The sequence below is a fragment of the Erpetoichthys calabaricus genome, chromosome 2 (genome assembly GCF_900747795.2).
Source record: "Erpetoichthys calabaricus chromosome 2, fErpCal1.3, whole genome shotgun sequence".
In the NCBI taxonomy this organism is placed as follows: Eukaryota; Metazoa; Chordata; class Cladistia; order Polypteriformes; family Polypteridae; genus Erpetoichthys; species Erpetoichthys calabaricus.
Window position 1 is genome coordinate 181,613,609 of NC_041395.2, and position 20,058 is coordinate 181,633,666.

Consider the following 20,058-nt stretch of genomic DNA (forward strand, 5'->3'; position numbering starts at 1 on the left):
AATATGAACTAGAAACTTCACTAATAGTAATCTACTCAACCTTTCTCATCTTTCACCTACATCCATCCCTGAGGTGATACTAGGTAATCTGGATGAGGATTTAGACAGCATCTCTAAAAAAATCTTAAGGAATTTACCCCTTAATGTCTATCTAAAGGAATGATGGCAATTAAATGTCACAATTAAAATTTCAGAAAAGGAATTGAATTTAGGCCTTCTTAAAATTCATTCTAGTTCAACATGTGTCAAATATGACATAACCAACCTGTGAGCAATGTCATCAAGAACATTCTCATTAAGCAACATGTTCTGGGAATGGCCTATATTTAAAACCATTTTGAGCATAAATATATGTGTCTCTCTCAGATAGTATTAACAGTAATATTCAAAGTAATACCAGAATGGATAAAAGTGTGCTTTGAAAAATCAGTTGTAATATCCTCTACCACACTGCTAGCACAAAGACTTATGCTTAACTGGAAGAATCTCAATTGACCATTTATAAATTAGTGGAATAAAGATCTGTATTGTCAAGCTTGGGTCACAAAGTTGCACAGAAGACTTGAAAATGGATCAGGTTTCCAAGGTACAAAATCTTTATTGCTGAATTGGCAGGTACAAACACAAGACTTTATTCATAAGGGGTTTGTCAACAGCAGAAGAGCACACAGGGTGCAGCTGTCAAATGTGGAGGTCCAGCTCCCCCCTACAGGTTAAAAACACAAAGTCCTCCTCAACAACAGCTCGGAAGCAGCGACTGGAGCAGACGCAGTCTCAAGGACAGAGGACAGGAGAGTAAGCTGTTGGGTTGGCCAGAGCTCAGTCTTTTAAATGTTCTAAGCCTTGTGCAAGAAGCATGTTGAGTGGTAAGCCTGCAAGGCTGCAGCTAATCGTGTAAAGGGTATGGGAAGAGTGTGTTTGTTTCTCATTGAAATACTGTTTAAGAGGGAGTTTGTGAAGGGCAGCTGTGTTTCTTTACCATAGGCTTACAGTAAAAATGGAGCAAAGGAACTACTGAACTGCACAAGGGCAACGGTCACCACAATTATGTGCAACTAACCAGCAGCAACAACAGTCACAATATTACCATACCATACCATTTTTATTTGTTAAGCGCTTAAAAACACAGCATTACAACTGACCGAAGCGCTGTACAGTTAAAACAAGCAAGACTAAAAGCAAAATATTAAAAACAAACATTAAGAGAGAATTAAAACAGAGACACTAAAAACAGGTCAGGGGACCCAATAAAACAGAGAAATAGCAAAAAGCAAGTGGAAATAAGACAGGTTAAGAATTAAAAGCCAATGTGAAGAAGTGCGTTTTTAGGTGTGATTTGAATGTGGTGACTGAAGCGGCTTGCCTAACCACTAAAGGTAAGGAGTTACAGAGCCTGGGTGCACAGACGGAAAAAGCCCTTTCACCACGAACTTTAAAATGTGCCTTGGGAACGGTTAGGAGCAGCTGATCTGCGGATCTAAGAACACGAGGGGGATTGTGACGATGGAGCAAGACACTCAAGTAGGCAGGGGCTAGACCATTTAGTGCCTTATAGGTTAAGAGGAGTATCTTAAAATCAATTCTAAATCTAATCGGCAGCCAGTGTAGGGTTTTTAAAATCGGTGTAATGTGTTGGCTTCTGCTGCTTCCAGTTAAAAGCCTTGCAGCCGCATTTTGAACCAATTGGAGTCTAGAAAGAGTGGCTTTACTAACACCATATAGGCAGGAATTAGAATAGTCGAGCCGGGACGTAATGAATATTATCAAAAGAGCGGAAAAAACAACTCTTTCTATAAGAGCCTGTTTGGATTTTTTTCCAGAACTTGGTAGGAACTCATAACTCAGTTCTTTAGAGTAATTTTAGATGGGGCTCTGTAACTGCATTGTACAGTTCATATGGTTTGGGTTCGATTGCTGATGTTTATGGAGTGTATTTGGAATATACCATTGTACTTGCTGTGTTGTTTTCTGTTGATTGTGTTACACTTTATTATTCTATTTAGTTTCTTAAATAAAATAAAAAATAAACTGAACTTTTAACTACATTAATGAATATTATAACAACAACCTACAGCATGTAAGGAGAAAGGACATATTGTGTTAATGACAGAGGTGCCTACTATTTTCAGTAAGGTTAAACAATATGTGTACATGTCTGAAAAGTCCAGTAGACTCAAAAACAGAACAAGCCTTGCTTTGTTTTGCTTTCTTCTCCTCTCCCAACTCCGACTCCACAGGCAAAGTGGCGGGCTCCCTTTTAAACCCAACCCCGGCAGTACTCCCCTTGCACAAATCATTGTCTCCAGGAAGCTCTTCTGGATCAGGTAGATCTCCCCTGAAACAGGGCATTCATCACCCACGAGCTCCCCTTGGAGGCCCCACACAAACCCAGCAAGGCAGACCTATGGCACCATAAATCCCATGCTGACCTACAGGCATCCATACAGGGGCTCACCACAAGGGATGCTGCCACCCAGCTTATGAAAGGATGACCAACACATGGGAGACAGTCTCCCACTGTCACATATTACTGGCCTCTTGCCCGAGTAAAGGAATGCAAACCATACCTTTTGGGATGTTTCTCCAGCCTAGTTGCCCATCCAATATGCTGGCCTCATAGCCGGGTTAAGGAATTTCCATCCACTGGAGTGCATGAACACACACCAGAATGACTAAAAATGAAGAAAATTTAAAAAGAAAGAAAACATCTGACTTGGCAGTCACAATCATAGTATAAAGGAGTATATGGTATAAAGCAGTTCCACCCAATGTTCCTTCACACACTTCTGCTGAATAATTTGTTGGCTGAAAGTAATCACTGTTAGGATGTTAATGAGAGAATGTGCAGCATCATTCATTATGGAACTCAGTTTTGTTTTAATTTCGCTCTTTGCTACTACATCCAGTGGGTCGGAGTGTGGCACATAACTCAGCGGCCATTTTAATTAGCTTGAATGTTCGATGGGACTCTCTTGAAGTGATGTTACCAGCCCTGCACAGCACAGTGTAAACAACTGCACTGACCATCACAGATTTGTAGAAGATGTGCAGGATTTCACTTCCAACATTAAAGGAACACAGTCACCTGAGGAAAAAGAGCCTTCTCTGCCCTTTTTTATATAGCTCCTCTGTGTTCTGAGATCAGTCCAACCTGTCATTGATGTGGACCCTCAAGTACATGTAGTAGTGCACCACTTCTACATCCACTACCTAGACAGTTGCCACACATTAAGATTCTTTGATGCACCAAATGTCAATAACCAGTACCTTGGTTTTGCTGATGTTAAGATGCAGACAATTCTCTTTGAACCGAGAAACAAAGTTCTCCACCTGACTCCTATACTCTTGTCTCATCCCCATAAGGGGATGCTCCTGTGTTGCTCACCTTCGTATCAGAAACACAGTCCTGTGTGTGTAGCCAGCCTGACAGATAGTCCTTTATCCAGGACACTACAGGCTCATCCACCTGCATATCATGAGCTCTGCATGGTACTAAAGGCAGTGGAAAAATCTTAAAACATAATCTTTCAGTGATACCAGCTTTGTTAATGTAAGAATAAACCATGTGGAGCAGAATGATAACTGCATCCTCCGCTCCAATCTTTGTTTTATTGGCAATCTGTAGTGAGTCCAGGTAATCTACCACAAGAGGACTAGTTTGGGACCTGTCTCTCAAAGGTCTTCATGATGTGAGATGTACAGTAGGTGCCACTGATCTGTAGTCATTGGGTTTAGTTTGGAACTAAAACAATGCAGGATGTTTTCCACAGCAGAAGCACTTTATAGACACTTTTAGAGACAAACTGAACAGGTGACAGAGAACACCACAAAATTGGTCAGCACTGGCCTTAAGAACCCAAGGATGAACTCCATCTGGTCCTGCAGCAGCAAAACAATACTTTTAGGATACAGGAGAAGTGTTTTGAAAAGCTGTGCTGAGCACACATGTAGATCACAGTGCAAAGTAATGAGATTTTAAAAAGAAAAAAAAATAAATAAATTGTTAAGTGGTGTAGTTGTAAGTTTTATTAAAGTTATATCAATGTCTCTAATGGTTGCTCCCTTAAGATGGCCCATTTGTAATATTCTGATATTTCCTTTTTTCAGTTTTTGCTAACCTAAACTTTAAATTTAACCCTATAGAAGTTTACTGCTTACCTTTTCACTATTTTAGGTCATTCATTGTATTTCAACTGATTATATTTGAAGAAAAACTACACTCAGGTGTTCTAAATGTTTGACTGATAGTATATATACACACACAAACACACAAACACTCACACAAGCACTATCAATCAAAAGATTCAGAACACTGTCATGTTTCCAGTTTTTATTGAAAATTTAAGACAAATTCAATTTTTTTTTTCCATCAAAACTACACTGAATAACCCATAATGATAAAATATGTAGATTAGTAGGCAAAAATGGCAAATGTATCCATTTACAATTAAATCTACAACACAATGCAGTGTACAGAAAGGGGTCTGAATAGTTTTTGAATCCATGGTATATATACTGTATAAACACTTAATGGGGTGATCTGAAAACCATATAAAAATTATGACTCAAAGACAGCATCACTATTTTAAAAAGTTGATTTTATTAATTTTACTTTCAGCAGTCCTAAAACAAAAAGATAAAGATTGGTAATTTTTATTATTTCTTTTGAGAGAATACATGTATTTTAACTTAATCAATCAACTTCTTTATGGGTTAAAATTCAACCTGTACCTAACAGTATGAAGACTAGTCTTCGAGTAAGGTTAAAAAGGTGTGAAAATGCTATGAAGAAAGCCAGTGCTTATTTAATTTAAAGTAAATACAGTAGTTCAGCCATTCTAAAGAAAAATAGGATACCATTACTTACAACTCCAAAACAAGCTACCAGCTTAACTTTACTGCTTTGTATTTTGTGTGTTCTTTAATTTGACATACACATCATAGGGGAAGGGATATGTACTTTTCAAAGCCTACTGTAATACATTTCAAAGAACTATAGGGTACAAAAAAGGGAGCAATGGAATAAAATGCTGTGTGGAATTTGAACAAGTACAGTATATTTTCTCATGTGCACTTTTATTACTGGACTAGAGTAGACCCCATTACATATTATGTGTTGCCTGTTGTTTACAAAAAAAAAAACCTTGCAGACCCAACTTCTATGCATGGCACATTATATGTCAGCATATCTCATTTTGAGGAATGCCACCACTGGGAAAATTTGTGTGCAAGAGAGAGAGATGCTTGGAGTAGAACAGTATATATGTGCTTGTGTATTGGGGTGTGCTTGCAGGTTTGCCATGACTTGCATTTAACACTTGACCTTATCAAGTAAAATGGACAGAAATAAAGGAAAGGCCTACTGCATGCCATGAAACAATCTCTATTAAATCCTTCTCCCAATCCCAACCACTATATATTTTGCATACGCATTATTATATTGTGACAAGACAGGAAAGAGAAATCAGAGCCCTGGAGTCGAGAGACCATAAAACAGGACGTATCTCTTAAGTAGCACAAATATAAAGACTTGGTTAATGGAGCCCTAGATACTAGCTCTGTAGACAACAATGTGAAATGGCTTAAGGCCAACCACTATACAGAGTTCCTGTGTACTAATGTTCATCTACAAGATTTGAGCACCCAAGTGTTTATAGCCATGTCAAATTTCCAGCTGAGATTATCCACACAATGAATTTTAGAAGGCTTGAACTGTATTTATCTACAGATGGCCAAAAAAACAAGCAGGCCATAACAAATACTAAAGGGCAAAATAGTCACAGGAAATAGCAAAAGTAAGTGTATGTGTGGAAAGGTAAAACATAGTAATGTTTGGTTGCATTAAACTGCCTTGGAAGCTTTTGTCTTAAGTAATATGGCTCCACATAGACTAGCAACTAATGTGAAGGAAAAAAAGAGATAAATGAAAGCTGAGAGTTCTCTTTATAGTGTCGTTCTCAAATTGATGAATGCTCAGTTTTTTAGTATCCTTGTTTGTACATTCATAGCGAATCCATATACATGTGTTGCTTTTCAATACATCCATCCCAAATTAGCTTTGAATTAAGTTGATTTTCTTGGAGCTATACAAAGCACTGTGGAATTTCTTTCCGATAGATATGTTTTACTTGAAGTCATGTGAAAAATCTTGTCTGAAAAAAGCCAAATTCCATGTAAATGTATCAAGTAAATGTGTCAAATAAATGTAAGGCTGAATACTTATACCATTAGTCATTTTCTCTTTTGTATTAACAATTAATTTATCACTTTGACCTTTTTCTGCCAAACACCTTTTTGATTTCCTGTGTACCCACTCTTGTGTTATGACCTTCTTCTTAGGTCTTATACAGGGATATTGAAATGTTTATTTAAGCAAATCATTCAGATAGAACTATAAAAGATAACGAACACAATAACAATGTTGTGTCTTTTGTCTGTTGCTGAGGCAGGAGTAGTCTTTGATGGCGTCATGTTCCAAGCCATGTCTTACTTGTTTACTTTCTGTACTCCATTTGTCAGGTGCAGTTTAGATACTACTTTTCTTCTCTGTAGTAAGTAAACTACTGCAACCTGCATCTGGCCTAATAACCTCCTCTACCAAAGTCTATGAAAAGTTCCTTCGCTTTTTCCACAATAAAATTAATAAATTAATAAAAATAAATCCATCATTGATTTATATCTTTCCCTGTCTTCCCACTCCATCTAGTTCTTTTTCTAAACTTTCACCAGTCACATCTGCATTTGTTAATGACCTGCTTTGTAAGATGAGGCCCACTACCTGTGTACTGGGTGGGGGACCCCATCCCCACTACACTTCTTAAATCCTGACTTCATGCCATAATCCTGATTGTTACAACAATAATAAATACATCCCTTGTCAATGGCTTTGTGCCAGCTACTTTTAAAATCGCTTCTGTAAACCCAGTGTTAAAAAAGTGTGGTCTTGACTCTGATAATCTTAAAAATTTTCAGCCTATTTCTCACTTTACCTTTTCTGTCAAAAGTTCTTGAGAGTGTTGTATCCTCCCAACTCACCAATTACTTAACTTCTAATAATTTGATGGAATCCTTTCAGTCTGGTTTCAAGGTGCAGCACAACAGTGAAACTGCTCTGCATTCAAGTAACCTATGATTTGATTATGGCAGCAGACTCTGGACAAACCAGCATATTAAATCTGTTAGATCTTAGTGCAGCATTTGACACTGTTCAGACATGACATTCCACTGACCAGAATGAAGAACATGCTGGGTACCTCCGGCACTGCCCTCCAGTGGTTTAAGGTCCTATCTGACTGATAGGCAAGAGTTTGTTAGTACTAGTCAGAACAGCAGATTCAGTGATTTCTCAGTTTTTTATTTTTAATAAATTTGCAAAAACCTCAAGTAAACTTTTTTCACGTTGTCATTATGGGGTGTTGTGTGTAGAATTCTGATGAAAAAAACGAATTTAATCCATTTTGGAATAAGGCTGTAACATAACAAAATGTGGAAAAAGTGATGCGCTGTGAATACTTTCCGGATGCACTGTACTTACTATTAACTGCGCTCTATAAAATAAGGATATAATTAACAAGTTTCTGGTCTGATAGAAATTTCATTTCTAAGTGTGCTCCACTTTTTTCTCTTGCTTAATCTTGAAAGATCCCCAAACATTCAAATAATTACTTTTTTTTTTTTTTACTTACAGTGGTCCTAGCCTACTGATTTTTGTGACAACTGTCTTGCACTAGTAAATGTTTTAGTCTTCTATTGTTTCCTAACATTTCTATTGTCCTGATAATAGCAACTTTATCACTTCTTAGTACTACTCTAAACTACAGTAACTGTGTCTTCCTGTACAGTAAGTCTGTTAATGTGGATTCATATTATCTGTCATTCCAAATGACTTTATTCATTAATGGTATGCTGCAAATGTACCTTAAGGTGTGGGCTTATCCACCAATTAGAGAACAGCGGGTGAGTAGAAATGATGTCACTAACAGACATCACTCTTAAAGCAGTCAAATTATGTTCAGAAATTCTTAAAATATGTTAGTTCACTCAAAAGTTTAATTTTGGCCCTTTTACAACAGTATGCAGTATGTTAAAAAAGTAAAAACATGAAAAAAGACATAGCACAAGACAACTAACAGTAATGCAAACAGTCAAAGTCATGACTAACATGAAAAATAAAATAAACGAATACATTTTTTTCATGAGGCACAGAATCTGCTGCTGACTCAGTTTAACTAACGAAGCAACAGGGAGCCTGAAAAATACTGTAAATCAGCACATAGTGTAACACCATATCAGTTTCTAGTGCTATATTGAAAAAAAGACCTAAAGTAAAGACCATACAACTGCAGAGTACACAGAGTACATACTTAATAAGGAATTGGAATCAGTCCACAACTGTCTAATTATTATGCCCAATCCACCATATGATGCTGTGCAAGTCACTTAATCTGTCAGTGCATTAGGCATTAAAACATAGAAAATTAAATGTAATCAAACGTACAGGTTGTTAAAGAAAACAACAGAAAATTTTAAATACTATCTAAGAAATAGAGCAAGGAAGATAGTTCTGGCAGTGCAGTATAGGACAAGAGGCAATTCCAGATGAAAACATAGTTAATTTCATTAACCTTAAAATTTCCTTTACACAAGGATGTTATATATAGTCTTAAAAGATTTTAATTTTAAAATAATTTAAAAAGCGGTGTAAAAAAAATAGACATCACAATCTTTTGTTTAACTGACTGCTAAATCTTATAATCTAGATTTCTTAGACTAATTAGAAAATCAGAACCAGCTATCCTAGATCAAAGACTCAAAAATCTTTGAATTACTTAATCCTAGACAAGCTTCTAACTGGAGTCCTTGAGAATTAAAAACCTCTTTACTGTTTAGGACTTACGCTGCTGCATGAACTCCAAACTGTGATTCTTAGTATTATTCCACTAACAGGGCAAAGGAAACAAAGAACAACAGCAGGAAGTCAAATTCTCCTACAAAGAGTTTTTAACACACAGGGCCTCAACTGCATTATTAGTTTAATTGCCCGTCTTATGGATTTTGCATTGTTTTGTTGCATTTTCTTTAATAATTTTGTGGTCTTTAAACTACAACTTTGTCAAAATGGAACAAACTCTATGCTTGAAATCAGGCAGGAAAATAAAATGTCAGAACATCTTACGGATCTGGAGTTTATTCATTTATTAAACTCTTCTTCTTCTTCTCTCCCTAGAAGCATAACGTTTTAATTTGTATTCTGTATTTCCACCACTTCTCTGCAAATACTGATGTAATTATTTGCAAAATTTTTCCAATGTGTAAGATGTTTCTTTTAATCTGTACAATGTATTTTTAGCTGCCTCATCACATTTCTAGCTCTATATCAGCCAGCTCCAAGTCCTGGATTTATAACATTAACTTTGATAGCATTCTAGATGTAAATGTTAATTATCTTTTATCAGGTTTTAAAATAATAAACCTCAATAGCAGATCAGTGGTTTTCTCCTATAAGAAAACTTTGTCCTAGAATTAATAATACCTACATGTATGGTGGAATGAAGGAGAATACTCCTTTACTATTAATTATTACATCCAATCAATCAAAGTAATTTTCAAAAATACTGGATGAAGTACTGAACATAAATTTCATGTATACATTCTCCATTTTAGGAGATTTACATTTTCTTGTGTCTATTCACATATCCCAAATGAATAAAAAGTTTTTTAATAAGTTGTTGTTTCCATACATCTACTTTTAACATAATAAATGTACTAAAACATGTTAATGATTAGTGCAGTCTCAAACTGCATTGCTTGTTTCACTTGTTTGTGATTTACGGTTGCAGTTCTATGCTCAAATAAATACAGTATGAGACAGATGTTCACTGGTTTACCTTTTATTATTGCCTTCTGCAATTACTTGAAAATATATGGTTTTTCATTTACACCATGAAATGTCTGAACCTGTTTTGAATACTGCAACCAGTTTAATTTTGTTACTTTTTATTTAGCAAATATTTCATGCACAATATGTGTTTACAAATATCATAAAAACTAAACATGCACACACATTCATACATATATTTGGCACAAAAACAAAATGCATTGTTACACAGATCCACTAAAATAAACAGACACAACAACTGACAATTACTGTTACTGGATATACATACACTCTATATTAGTACAAAGAAGAGTAATTCAATTCAACAGTACACAAAATGATAATTCAAGCAGCATCCCTACAAGTAACAGAATTCAAAATGCTTATAGCTCTAGGAACAAAGGAGTTCTTAAATCTGTTTCTCTTTACCCTCGGAAACCTTAATCTGCAGACTGATGGCAACTCCTGAAATTTAGGAAAAAAGAGGATGGATACTGTCTGACAGAAATGAGCTGGCCTTCCTTCTAACCTGTTTGTAATACAGTTCTGCTGCGAAGCAGCTAATTTTACTGCTAATTTTAACAATGTTGTTAAGATGATTTATACAGTATTCAACATACAGTATAATAGTAAATGTAGCAATAGACTCAATGAAGGACTTATGAAACAGTGTCATTATGACTTTGTCCTTTTTAAAACAATTGATATCCCTAAGAAAAGTCATGTCTGTTATCAAAGTTGTCCCTAGATTTGTGTGGTTCTCTATCAAAACGTAATGAATTATTATTATCTCTCCTTAAATTAAAGCTGAGGTAGTGGAAGGAAGGGATCTACAACCATATCTTTTGTCTTCGAAATATTTAGTGGTAAAAAGGAACGATCACTGTAAGCTTGTTTCGCTGTGTTCTGCCTAATTGATTTAATTATGTCAACATCAAAGGATTGTTCTTGAGGCATCATATGAATTAATTGAATCTATGGAGATGCCCAAACTATGGTTCCCGTGGGCTGCAATACTTTGTGGAATGCACCCCAAAGCAAATGCTGAAGGATCAATAGTTATTTCAGACGTAGATACAGATATACAAAATTGACTTTTAACGCTAGGATTTAAGCTCCCGGACAGCACCTACAACAGGTAAGAATTACAGACGGACAAATATTAAAGTTTATTACTCAAACAAACATATATGGCAATAAGTAAACGTTTAATTCATGGTTTAAAAATCAGGACAACCAAACACGTTAAAACTATGTTCAACTACTGTTAATAACTGTGAACGGGTAATTTCCCGTTTTTCCAAAGACACATGTTCACAGCGTTTAATTTACTGGCAAACTGACTTCATTTCATAATTCAATGTTATAGAAACGCCTAGTCTAAACACCTGCTTTTCAGGAAACAATACATGAGACCCTAAGGTGAAGGTTTATCAACCAAATTTGTTTCTGCGTCATCCGTCGTAACCCGCGTGATGTCAAACGTTGCCCGGCCCACAGCGTATGTTGTTGCATGGCTATTGGCTATAAGTTGGCGCACCTCCCACAAATCACTCGCATCCGGTCTGGACCAGGAAAAAAATTACGTTGATATTGGAAGAATATTTGATCGAATATTCACGTTGTAAATAGATAGAGTCGTTGGTTAGCACTTTCATGGATTCTCTGCAGCTTTTGTCATGGGCGTGCATCGTGTTCACAATTTCCATGTTCTCTACTGGATTGTAAGTTTTGCACGGCATATTTTTCAGTATAACTTTAACTTTAGACGCCTGAAGCCACGTCGGTAGGAATTTTAATGCAAGGTGTATTTTGGATAGTTGCACCTGCTCAGGTTTCAGATAAAGGGCACACTGAAGTGATTGTAAAAAGAGTAGTTGCTCGCAAATGAACATCTCAAAGACAAAACGTAAGAATAAATGACTTGTTAACGTCTTTGAGGATGTAATACATGATCTAGGTTCACACACATTACGGAATCTAAGCGTAAAGTTTAGTACATTGGAATCTGAAGTATAGCTACTACAGCTGACTTCATATTGCTTATGTGATTGATTGCCAAAAGATCTTGGGAAGGAATGTGATGAGATGTTGCATCAGCTTAAATCCCTGAAAGTATAGGGGACAAGTGTGGAAGCTGGAATGAACTGTTTCTTATTCTTTTATGCTTTTAGGCATTGTTTGTTTTTACAGGTCCGATCTTAGGAGGATGACACAGGTTAAAAACACAGAAAACATCCAGTTTTTGCCTTTCCTTACCACACACCTCAAGTAAGTCCATTCTGTGAAACGAATGATCCGCTACAAGATTCTAAACTCAAAAATAAGTTGGAGGTTTATTCTGTATGGTGACATGGCTATCTATCTATGCACCCCCCACAGCATAGCAGACAGCAACAGTTTGTGATACAGCATATCAATATTGTTTTAGCAACCTGCCTTGTGCTACTGTAAAACATATCAGCATGTTAAGTTGTAAAAAATATGAAAAGTTCCAAGTGTGAATTTAAAAAATGTAGAGGGTAGTTCTATGTTTAAAAAAAATCCAAGGCATATAAGTTTCATAAAGACTGCATAAATGTTCACTTTCTTTAGATTGCAATGAAGCATCCATGCTTAATCTCAGTTTTCAACATGTTTTTCAAACAGTGAAAGACCTAAAACTAATTATCCTAGAGAGGCATCAGGATTAGAGATGTAATGAATTAATATCGTATTGTGTTAAGGTTTGGGCAGCAGCATCCAAGGAGATGTTGCTTATTAGAGTAACATTCCCATTATGTTCAGAAATTAAACATACTGCATTGTTAGGAAGTTATGTGCTTCCTAAGAAGAAGCAATATCAAAATTTTTGTAACGTAAATTCAGTGCTTGCCATAACTAGTAGTTTATATTAATCCATATAATAAAGATAAACTTTATCAGAGAATTTCATTTGTTGTGCGCTTAGATCACAAGTAGCAAGGCACAGCAACATGTAAACATCTACTCTGTTTCTGCAGTAACATTGGATGGCTGTACTATGGTTATCTGAAAGACGACTGGACACTGATAACCGTCAATCTAATTGGTGCCTCACTCCAGGCCACCTATATTCTGGTCTACATTTATTATTCTGCTGAAAAGGTATTTAACTTTGCAAATATACTGCCTAGCACATGGGGTTTAGAATCTCTCACTTCTGATTTTTTATTATTATTTTTTTAATCAGTCCTCAAGCATGTGGATTTTTTCTTCTTCACAATTTTACTATGCAAATAGGATGGAAGGTGAACGTAATGAAAACATATACTCATATACTAATAATCATAAAGGCAGATTTACCAAATCTAGTGCCGCTCTTAGTATTTATTATATTAATAATTGTACAGAGAATGTAGGCATCGCATTGAGGGTGTCATTAGTCTTTCAAATCTCTTTCATATCGATAATCAGAGCAGAAATTATTTTTGTCTTATATGTGTTTACATTTGCCAGGTAATTCTGTTTGAATGTCTTTTAGTTATTTGTTATCATATAATCAGTAGAGACTTTGTGGAGCTATTGACCCTGGGTGTTAACTAAACTACATTTGTATTATGACATATATTTTATAAAATTTGTTCATATGTAATATATGGTCTAAAAAATGTTTTACAGTATATTGCCTTTTCATGTAGGTTGATTGTTTAAGCTTTAATATAACAAACTCTGTACGTTGACATAAATCAGACTTTAAAGGTGTAGAATCTAGTCTGATTATCCCTCTCCACACCTTGCAGCCTTGAAGAAGTATGGGGATCATGAGATTTTTAAAATGACTACGGGAGTTTACTAATATTTGAAAAAATTTCAAGGTGTATGGTGATGTATTAAAGCTTACCGTGAACATGACATTAACCCACCACTATCCTGATTGTATGAGTTTAAAGTAACACATTGACACACTGATTTTGCTCTCTGCAACTGTGAACAGTTCCAGTTGCAAAAACAATTATGAACGTTATGAGTCAACCATTTCAAATTAAATCATAGTAGAATGAATGTACAAGCTGCTCTCATCAGGTCTAGAATTCATTTATGAGACATACTGGCATTCTCTTCTTGTCAGCTTGTTCATAAAGTATGAAGGCAAAGAATAGTTGGCATTTGGAATCATATCATTGTGGTTGACCATTAAGAATTTGTGAACCAAAGAGTACATGAAGTATGATATTGATGAAGATCAGCAAGACATGAAGAAGCTGGACAATTTATAACTTTGAAAGTAATTAGCATGTTTTTGTATTCTCTTTATACATGAAGAAATTTACCCATTGCAAAAGTAAAGAATAGCAGTCACATTGTTGATGCAGAAAAGTATTCAAACCCTATCACTTTTTATGTTACAGCCTTGTGCTAAAATTGTTTATTTTTTCCTCATATCAAGCAACACTCAATACCACAGAATAACAAAGCAAAAACAGTATTTTAGAAATGTTTGAAATTTATAAAAAAATTAAAAACTGAAATATCACATTGACAGAAGTGTTCCGAACCTTTACTCAGTACTTTGTTGTAGCTCCTTTGGCAGCAGTTACAGCCAGGATTCTTGGGTATAAGGTGACAAGCTTAGTACACCTGGATTTAGGGATCATCTGATGTCTTTCTTTATAGAACCTCTCAATCTCTGTCAGGATGGATGGGGACCGTCGCTGGACAGATGTTTTCAAGTCTCTTTTGAGATGTTTGTTTGGGTTCAAATCTGGGCTTGTGGGTGGGCAACTCAAGGGCATTCGCGAAGTTATCCCTAAGCTACTCCTGTCTTGTCTTTGCACATAGGGTTATTCTCCTGTTGAAAGGTGAACCTTCAGCCTAGTCTGAGGTCCAGAGTGCACTACAGCAGGTTTTCATTAAGGATACCTCTGTACTTTGTTCTATTCAGCTTTTCCTCAGCCTAGTCTAGTCTCCCAGTTCCTTTCTCCTGAAATCCTCAAATCACTGTTAGAATGGTATTGCACAGGTGGTGAGCAGTGCCTAGATTCCTTTAGACGTGATACTAATCTTGGTTTCATCACACCAAAAAATCTTGTTTCTCATAATCTGAGAATTCTTTAGGTAACTTTTTGCAGACTCCAAGTGAGCTTTTACTGAGGAGAGGCCTCTATCTGGCCACTCTGTAATAAAGCCCAGATCACAGGAGTATTGAAGTGATGGTTGTCCTTCTGGGAGTTTCTCCAATCTGCACACAGTATCTCTGGAGCTTGACCAGAACCATTGGGTTCCTGGTCACCTCTAATACCACGGACCTTCTCCCATGATTGTGGTTGTTCCAGACTTCTTTCATTTAAGAATTATGAAGGCAGTTGTGCACTTATGAACTGTTTGTAACCGTCTCCAGATTTGTGCTGCGATACAATTTTGTCGTCTAAGCTCTGCAGGCAATTCTTTCACCCTCTTGGCTTGTTTTTTGCTGTGATACCCATTTTCAACTGTGGGACCTTCTATAGAGAGTCGTGTATCTTTCCTAATCTTACACAATTGAATTTCCTGCAGAAAGCTCAATGGTGAGCTAAATTTCAAGTGTCACAGAAAATGGTCTGAAAATTTGGCTGGTGGGGTATTTCAGTTTTTTATTTTTAATACATTTTTTTTGCATTGTCATTCTGAGGGAATTGAGTGATGCTTGATGTGGGAAATATTTTTGATTTTTGTGCAAGGCAACAATGTAGCACAATGTGAAAAAGCAAAGGGGTCTGAATACTTAATTAAGCCATTGTAAATTGCAGGATAGTAAGTTTTTAACAGGAATAATGATAACCTTGATTAAAGTTTGGAGAACTGTTTAGGAATTCTTACCATACCTGATATAAAGACTGTGCATCCCATCAATAGTTCAATTTATTCTAGTAATTTTTAAGAAGTGCTGCATTTTATATTCTCAGGAATTTGGGGATTTATGAATTCTGGAAGCTAAAAGGAGAAAGAACTATTTATGATGTAACTTCATAAAAAATAAGATCAACGGACATCTGGGCAATGACTTAGGGAGTACAGTTATACAACTACATTTGGATCTGCAACGTAGTTATCTTCCTTGCTACCATGTGTTGAAGAGTTATCTGTAGAGCAGTACTGACTGATTTCTGTAGCCTGACAATACTATAGCCAACTAGCTGATTACCCAGTGGCATCGCTCACTGAGTGCAAGGGAAAAAAAATAAAATGTAGTGTTTATAAAATAAGTTTGTTAATTGCCAATTTTATTTTTCAACAAATAAAGAGCACTTACAATAACCTAGAAATCAATATAAACAACATTATTAACATCATTATCATATGAGAATATGAAGTAATATATAAGAAGCACATTGCATATAAATATAAGTTATTAAACAGTAAAATCTTCTTCTATAATACGCTACCGTAGCTGTTCGTTTGTCTGTCCAGGATTTTAAATCCCTTGTAGCTCGCAAACTATTTCACCTATTGACTTGAAATTTGGTACACATATACTACGTGACATCTATCTGCTTTAGGGGTGATGATTTTATTACTCTTTTTATCTTTATTTTATTTTATTGTAGAATCAACTCTCGGCAGCGCGCAGGTTCTCATTCCCTACCACCTTCTCTAATCATTCTTGAGGCAGATTGAAGACTTAAGTGCCAGATTAAGTGAAAGGTTAAAGAAAACGTACTAAGTAATTGCAATACAAAAACTAACTTAATCAGTTTTAACGCAAAAAGATGCCGACGAAAGAGAAGCAGCGGGCCACTAGGGTGGAGTAAAGAAGAGCTGCTCAGGAAGCAGCAAGCACATCAGCCTCTGAGCAAATAAATGCTAAACATACAGAGAAAGAGGATGAATACTATGAATGCTCAAGTCAAGTGTATTCACTGCACGTTACCGGTATTTTGATAAAAGAATTTGAACAACATATAAGAAACGTATAAATTATTAAACAGTAAACATTAACATTTAAGAAGTAAAGATACATTGGGTGCTTTCAGGTATACTACATTTTTTGTTTGCCCATTACGTGCATAAATGTATAAATTTTTTGGTGTACCTACCCGAGAACACGCGACATGTAACTGTCCGTGGGAGAAGCATAGATTTTAAACACGCGTTGAGTTCATCTGCTGGTGTCCCTCGTGGAATAACTGGTAATGTTTGACGAAAATCTCCTGCGAGTAAAACATCAGTGCCTCCCATTATTTTGGTAGGATCTCTGAGATCTTGCATTGTTCGGTTCAAGGCTTCATAAGCTCTTTTATGTGCCATGGTGCACTCATCACAAACTATTATCTTTGAATGTTGCAAGACTTTTGCCTTTCCAGAGCCCTTGCGTATGTTGCAAATTGGATTTTCGTCGTGAGCGAGGTTTAATGGTAATTGCAATGCCGAATGTGCTGTACAGCCTCCATCTAATAATGTAGAAGTGATTCCCCATGACGCTACAGCCAGAGCTATGTCACCATTCGCTCTCTCGGCAAGGATCAGGTTTATTAAGAATGTTTTTCCTGTTCCTCTGTTGTCATACGTAATTTTCATTTCAAACGCTTATACATAATTTCCGTTTCAAACGTGAAAAGAATTATATATAGATTGATACAAACAAATAAACTAAGATTTCTAAATCCTTCATATTATAAAACATTAAGAAAGAAATATTTCTAAGATGAAGGAATCATGCCTTGGTGTGGAAATGTGTCAGCTGTCTACATTTGTGTCAAGGAATGTCTGAAGTTAATGTATATTTAGCCAAATTCAGGCCCCTTGAATTACAATTTGTTAGCATTGCCTTTTTGCAGAATTGTCAATCAGTAAAAGAATGTCTCTGAATATAAGGGAAAAGAATTTTTTTCTCACTAAATTATTTTATTAATGACCTAGTAAGTAGTATTGTGTGTGTGTGTGTTATTTCTCTTGTCATTAGCCTATAAATATTAAGTTTAGATTTGTATTTTCTAACTTAAATAATGTAATTGCAACATAAAAAGCAAGATAATTCAGTCATTGAGCCCAGACCTACAGACTTTTGCACATCTCAAACATGATTTATCTTGTGTGAAGAATAATGAAGAGCAGTACTTGGCAGTTGAAACAAATCTTGAAGCCTTTGCAACAGAATGCTGCAGTCAATACTATCAAAAGCTATACCTGCATTTGAATATCTGACAATCATTTACAAAACCAGGTTAAGGTTGTTTAAATACTGAGGAAGGAACAAAAGCTTAACTGAATTTTTGTTTTTAGTATTATTATAAAAAGTTTCTTGCAGATTCAAGTTTACAACTTTTCAAAGATAAGGTCAATTTGAAAGTGGTCTTTGATCCTTAATAACACTTAAATTTCAATCTTGATTTATTAAATAAATGCCTAACTTGGGCCTCCTAGAATGTATTTAGAAAGATGGCAGTTAGTACAGATTCATTAATTATGTTCAGTTTAGACGGCACATACATAACCAGTGCAAGTCATAAAATTGGGACATTTATTGAGTTAAATGGGAATTAATGTCAGTTTGGCATTAATCAATCAAAAGTTTGTGGTTGTCATCAGATTTGGGCAGTTGCTGCAGACAGTCAAATATATAGGGGGTACTGGTAAGCTCTCGAACAATGATTTAGGTTAGGGTTAAGAAACAGTATTCTGCAAACTACTTGTAAGATCTTCTTGACAAATGCTTTATACATCAGTTAAGTGCACACACAGTGATATGTTTTGTCCTATTTGGAGTGTGTTCTTGCTTAATCTCGAAGAGTAAATTATTCTGAAAAGTGTGGAGAGTGATGATCCTATGCATCAGTCACATGAAAATGTAAACTGTTTGTGTTTCTTTTTTTCCAGAAAAACGTTCTGCTCAAAACCAGTATGGCTTTGGGAGTCCTTATTGTGGCATACTTATACTTCACCACTGTGGTGACAGAAGTAAATTCCCGGCTAAGTCGGTTAGGTCTGTTCTGCAGTGTTTTCACTATCAGCATGTACATGTCTCCTTTGGTTGATCTGGTAGGATCATAATTTTACCTTTCTTTTAATACCTGTATTATTTTTCACAAAATTTAAATTCTAAATTTTAGATACTCTTCTCACTGCTTAATTTAAATTTTACTATGTGTTCTAAACTAGTATGCTCATAACTCTATTTTTATTATTGCGCTGGTATAGTTATAATTTTATGTTTATCCACATGAACATATTTACATATTCTGCAGGTAAAGATCATTCAAACTCGTAGTACAAAGTGCCTTTCATTCCCCTTGACTGTAACAACATTCCTCACTTCTACTGCCTGGACGCTTTATGGCCTGCAGCTGAATGACCTGTATATTATGGTGAGATACTTGTCTTTTTCTTCAACTTTATTATATTTAAAAGGCCTCAACCCAATACAGTTGGAATGTTTGCATAACAAAATGTATCTGGGTCAAATGCTGTTAGATGCATTTTATTCATATAGGATTCTAATGTAAATGTTTTTTGACATACTAATACGATAAGTGTAAGTGTGATGTTGTAGCATCTGATCTGTCTCTTTAAGAGTGTGAACATGCAAAGTACAAGGCTTTCACTGTTTTCTTTTTTGTGATTAATATATATATTCCAAACTAGCCATGTTTTGTGTAACTTGGCAAAGTATAGGACAGTTAGCACAGTGGGCAGCACTACTGCTTCATAATTCCAAAGTCCTGGATTGTTTGTGCCCAATGCTGCCTGGATAGTTTCTAAATTAGATTAATCAGTTTAGATTGTTATGGTATGCTGCAGTATATACATGAGTTACTGAGTTTTCAATTAGACATAGTTTTGTTGAGGAAGGACTGAAGCAAAGTAATTTTTTAATTTACACATTTTTGTACAAATTATTTGTTTACCTCTAAATTTCTCACAATGGATTATAAGCCTGTTATGCAACAGATATTAATTTGTATATTGTATGTCTTGTTTTCATACCTTATCGTGGCCAGAGGTCTGTTGTAAATGACCATGTGGAATCAAACTCTAAAGAATGGGTTCCTTTAGCTTGCTTTTTTTGTGTTTCATTTGAATGCCAGAATTCAAGTATCATCGGTAGGGGTAGGGGATATCCTGAGCTGGGAATGCTGGCTGTTCAAAGTATGCCCCATTTTAATGTACAAGTGTAGATTCACTGGTATAGCAACAAATTTGTAGTGATGTATATTTGATTAGAGTGAAGTTGGATGATATTTTGA

At 35.7% G+C, this 20,058-nt stretch overlaps 1 protein-coding gene across 3 annotated transcripts in view; it reads left to right on the forward strand.

The window, feature by feature from the left end:
* The window catches only part of slc50a1 (solute carrier family 50 member 1), a 510,780-nt gene that overhangs the window by 478,738 nt on the left and 11,984 nt on the right, over positions 1–20,058 (forward strand). For 2 of the 3 annotated variants that reach the window (XM_051923657.1, XM_028794860.2), the window contains exons 2-6: positions 11,527–11,601; positions 12,071–12,148; positions 12,880–13,003; positions 18,692–18,853; positions 19,060–19,179. In XM_051923657.1, the coding sequence (XP_051779617.1) occupies positions 11,534–11,601; positions 12,071–12,148; positions 12,880–13,003; positions 18,692–18,853; positions 19,060–19,179 (552 nt within the window). In that variant the 5' untranslated portion in view covers positions 11,527–11,533. Of the gene's footprint in view, positions 1–11,526; positions 11,602–12,051; positions 12,149–12,879; positions 13,004–18,691; positions 18,854–19,059; positions 19,180–20,058 lie in introns of all 3 variants that reach the window. The other variant, XM_028794861.2, reaches the window with a different exon arrangement.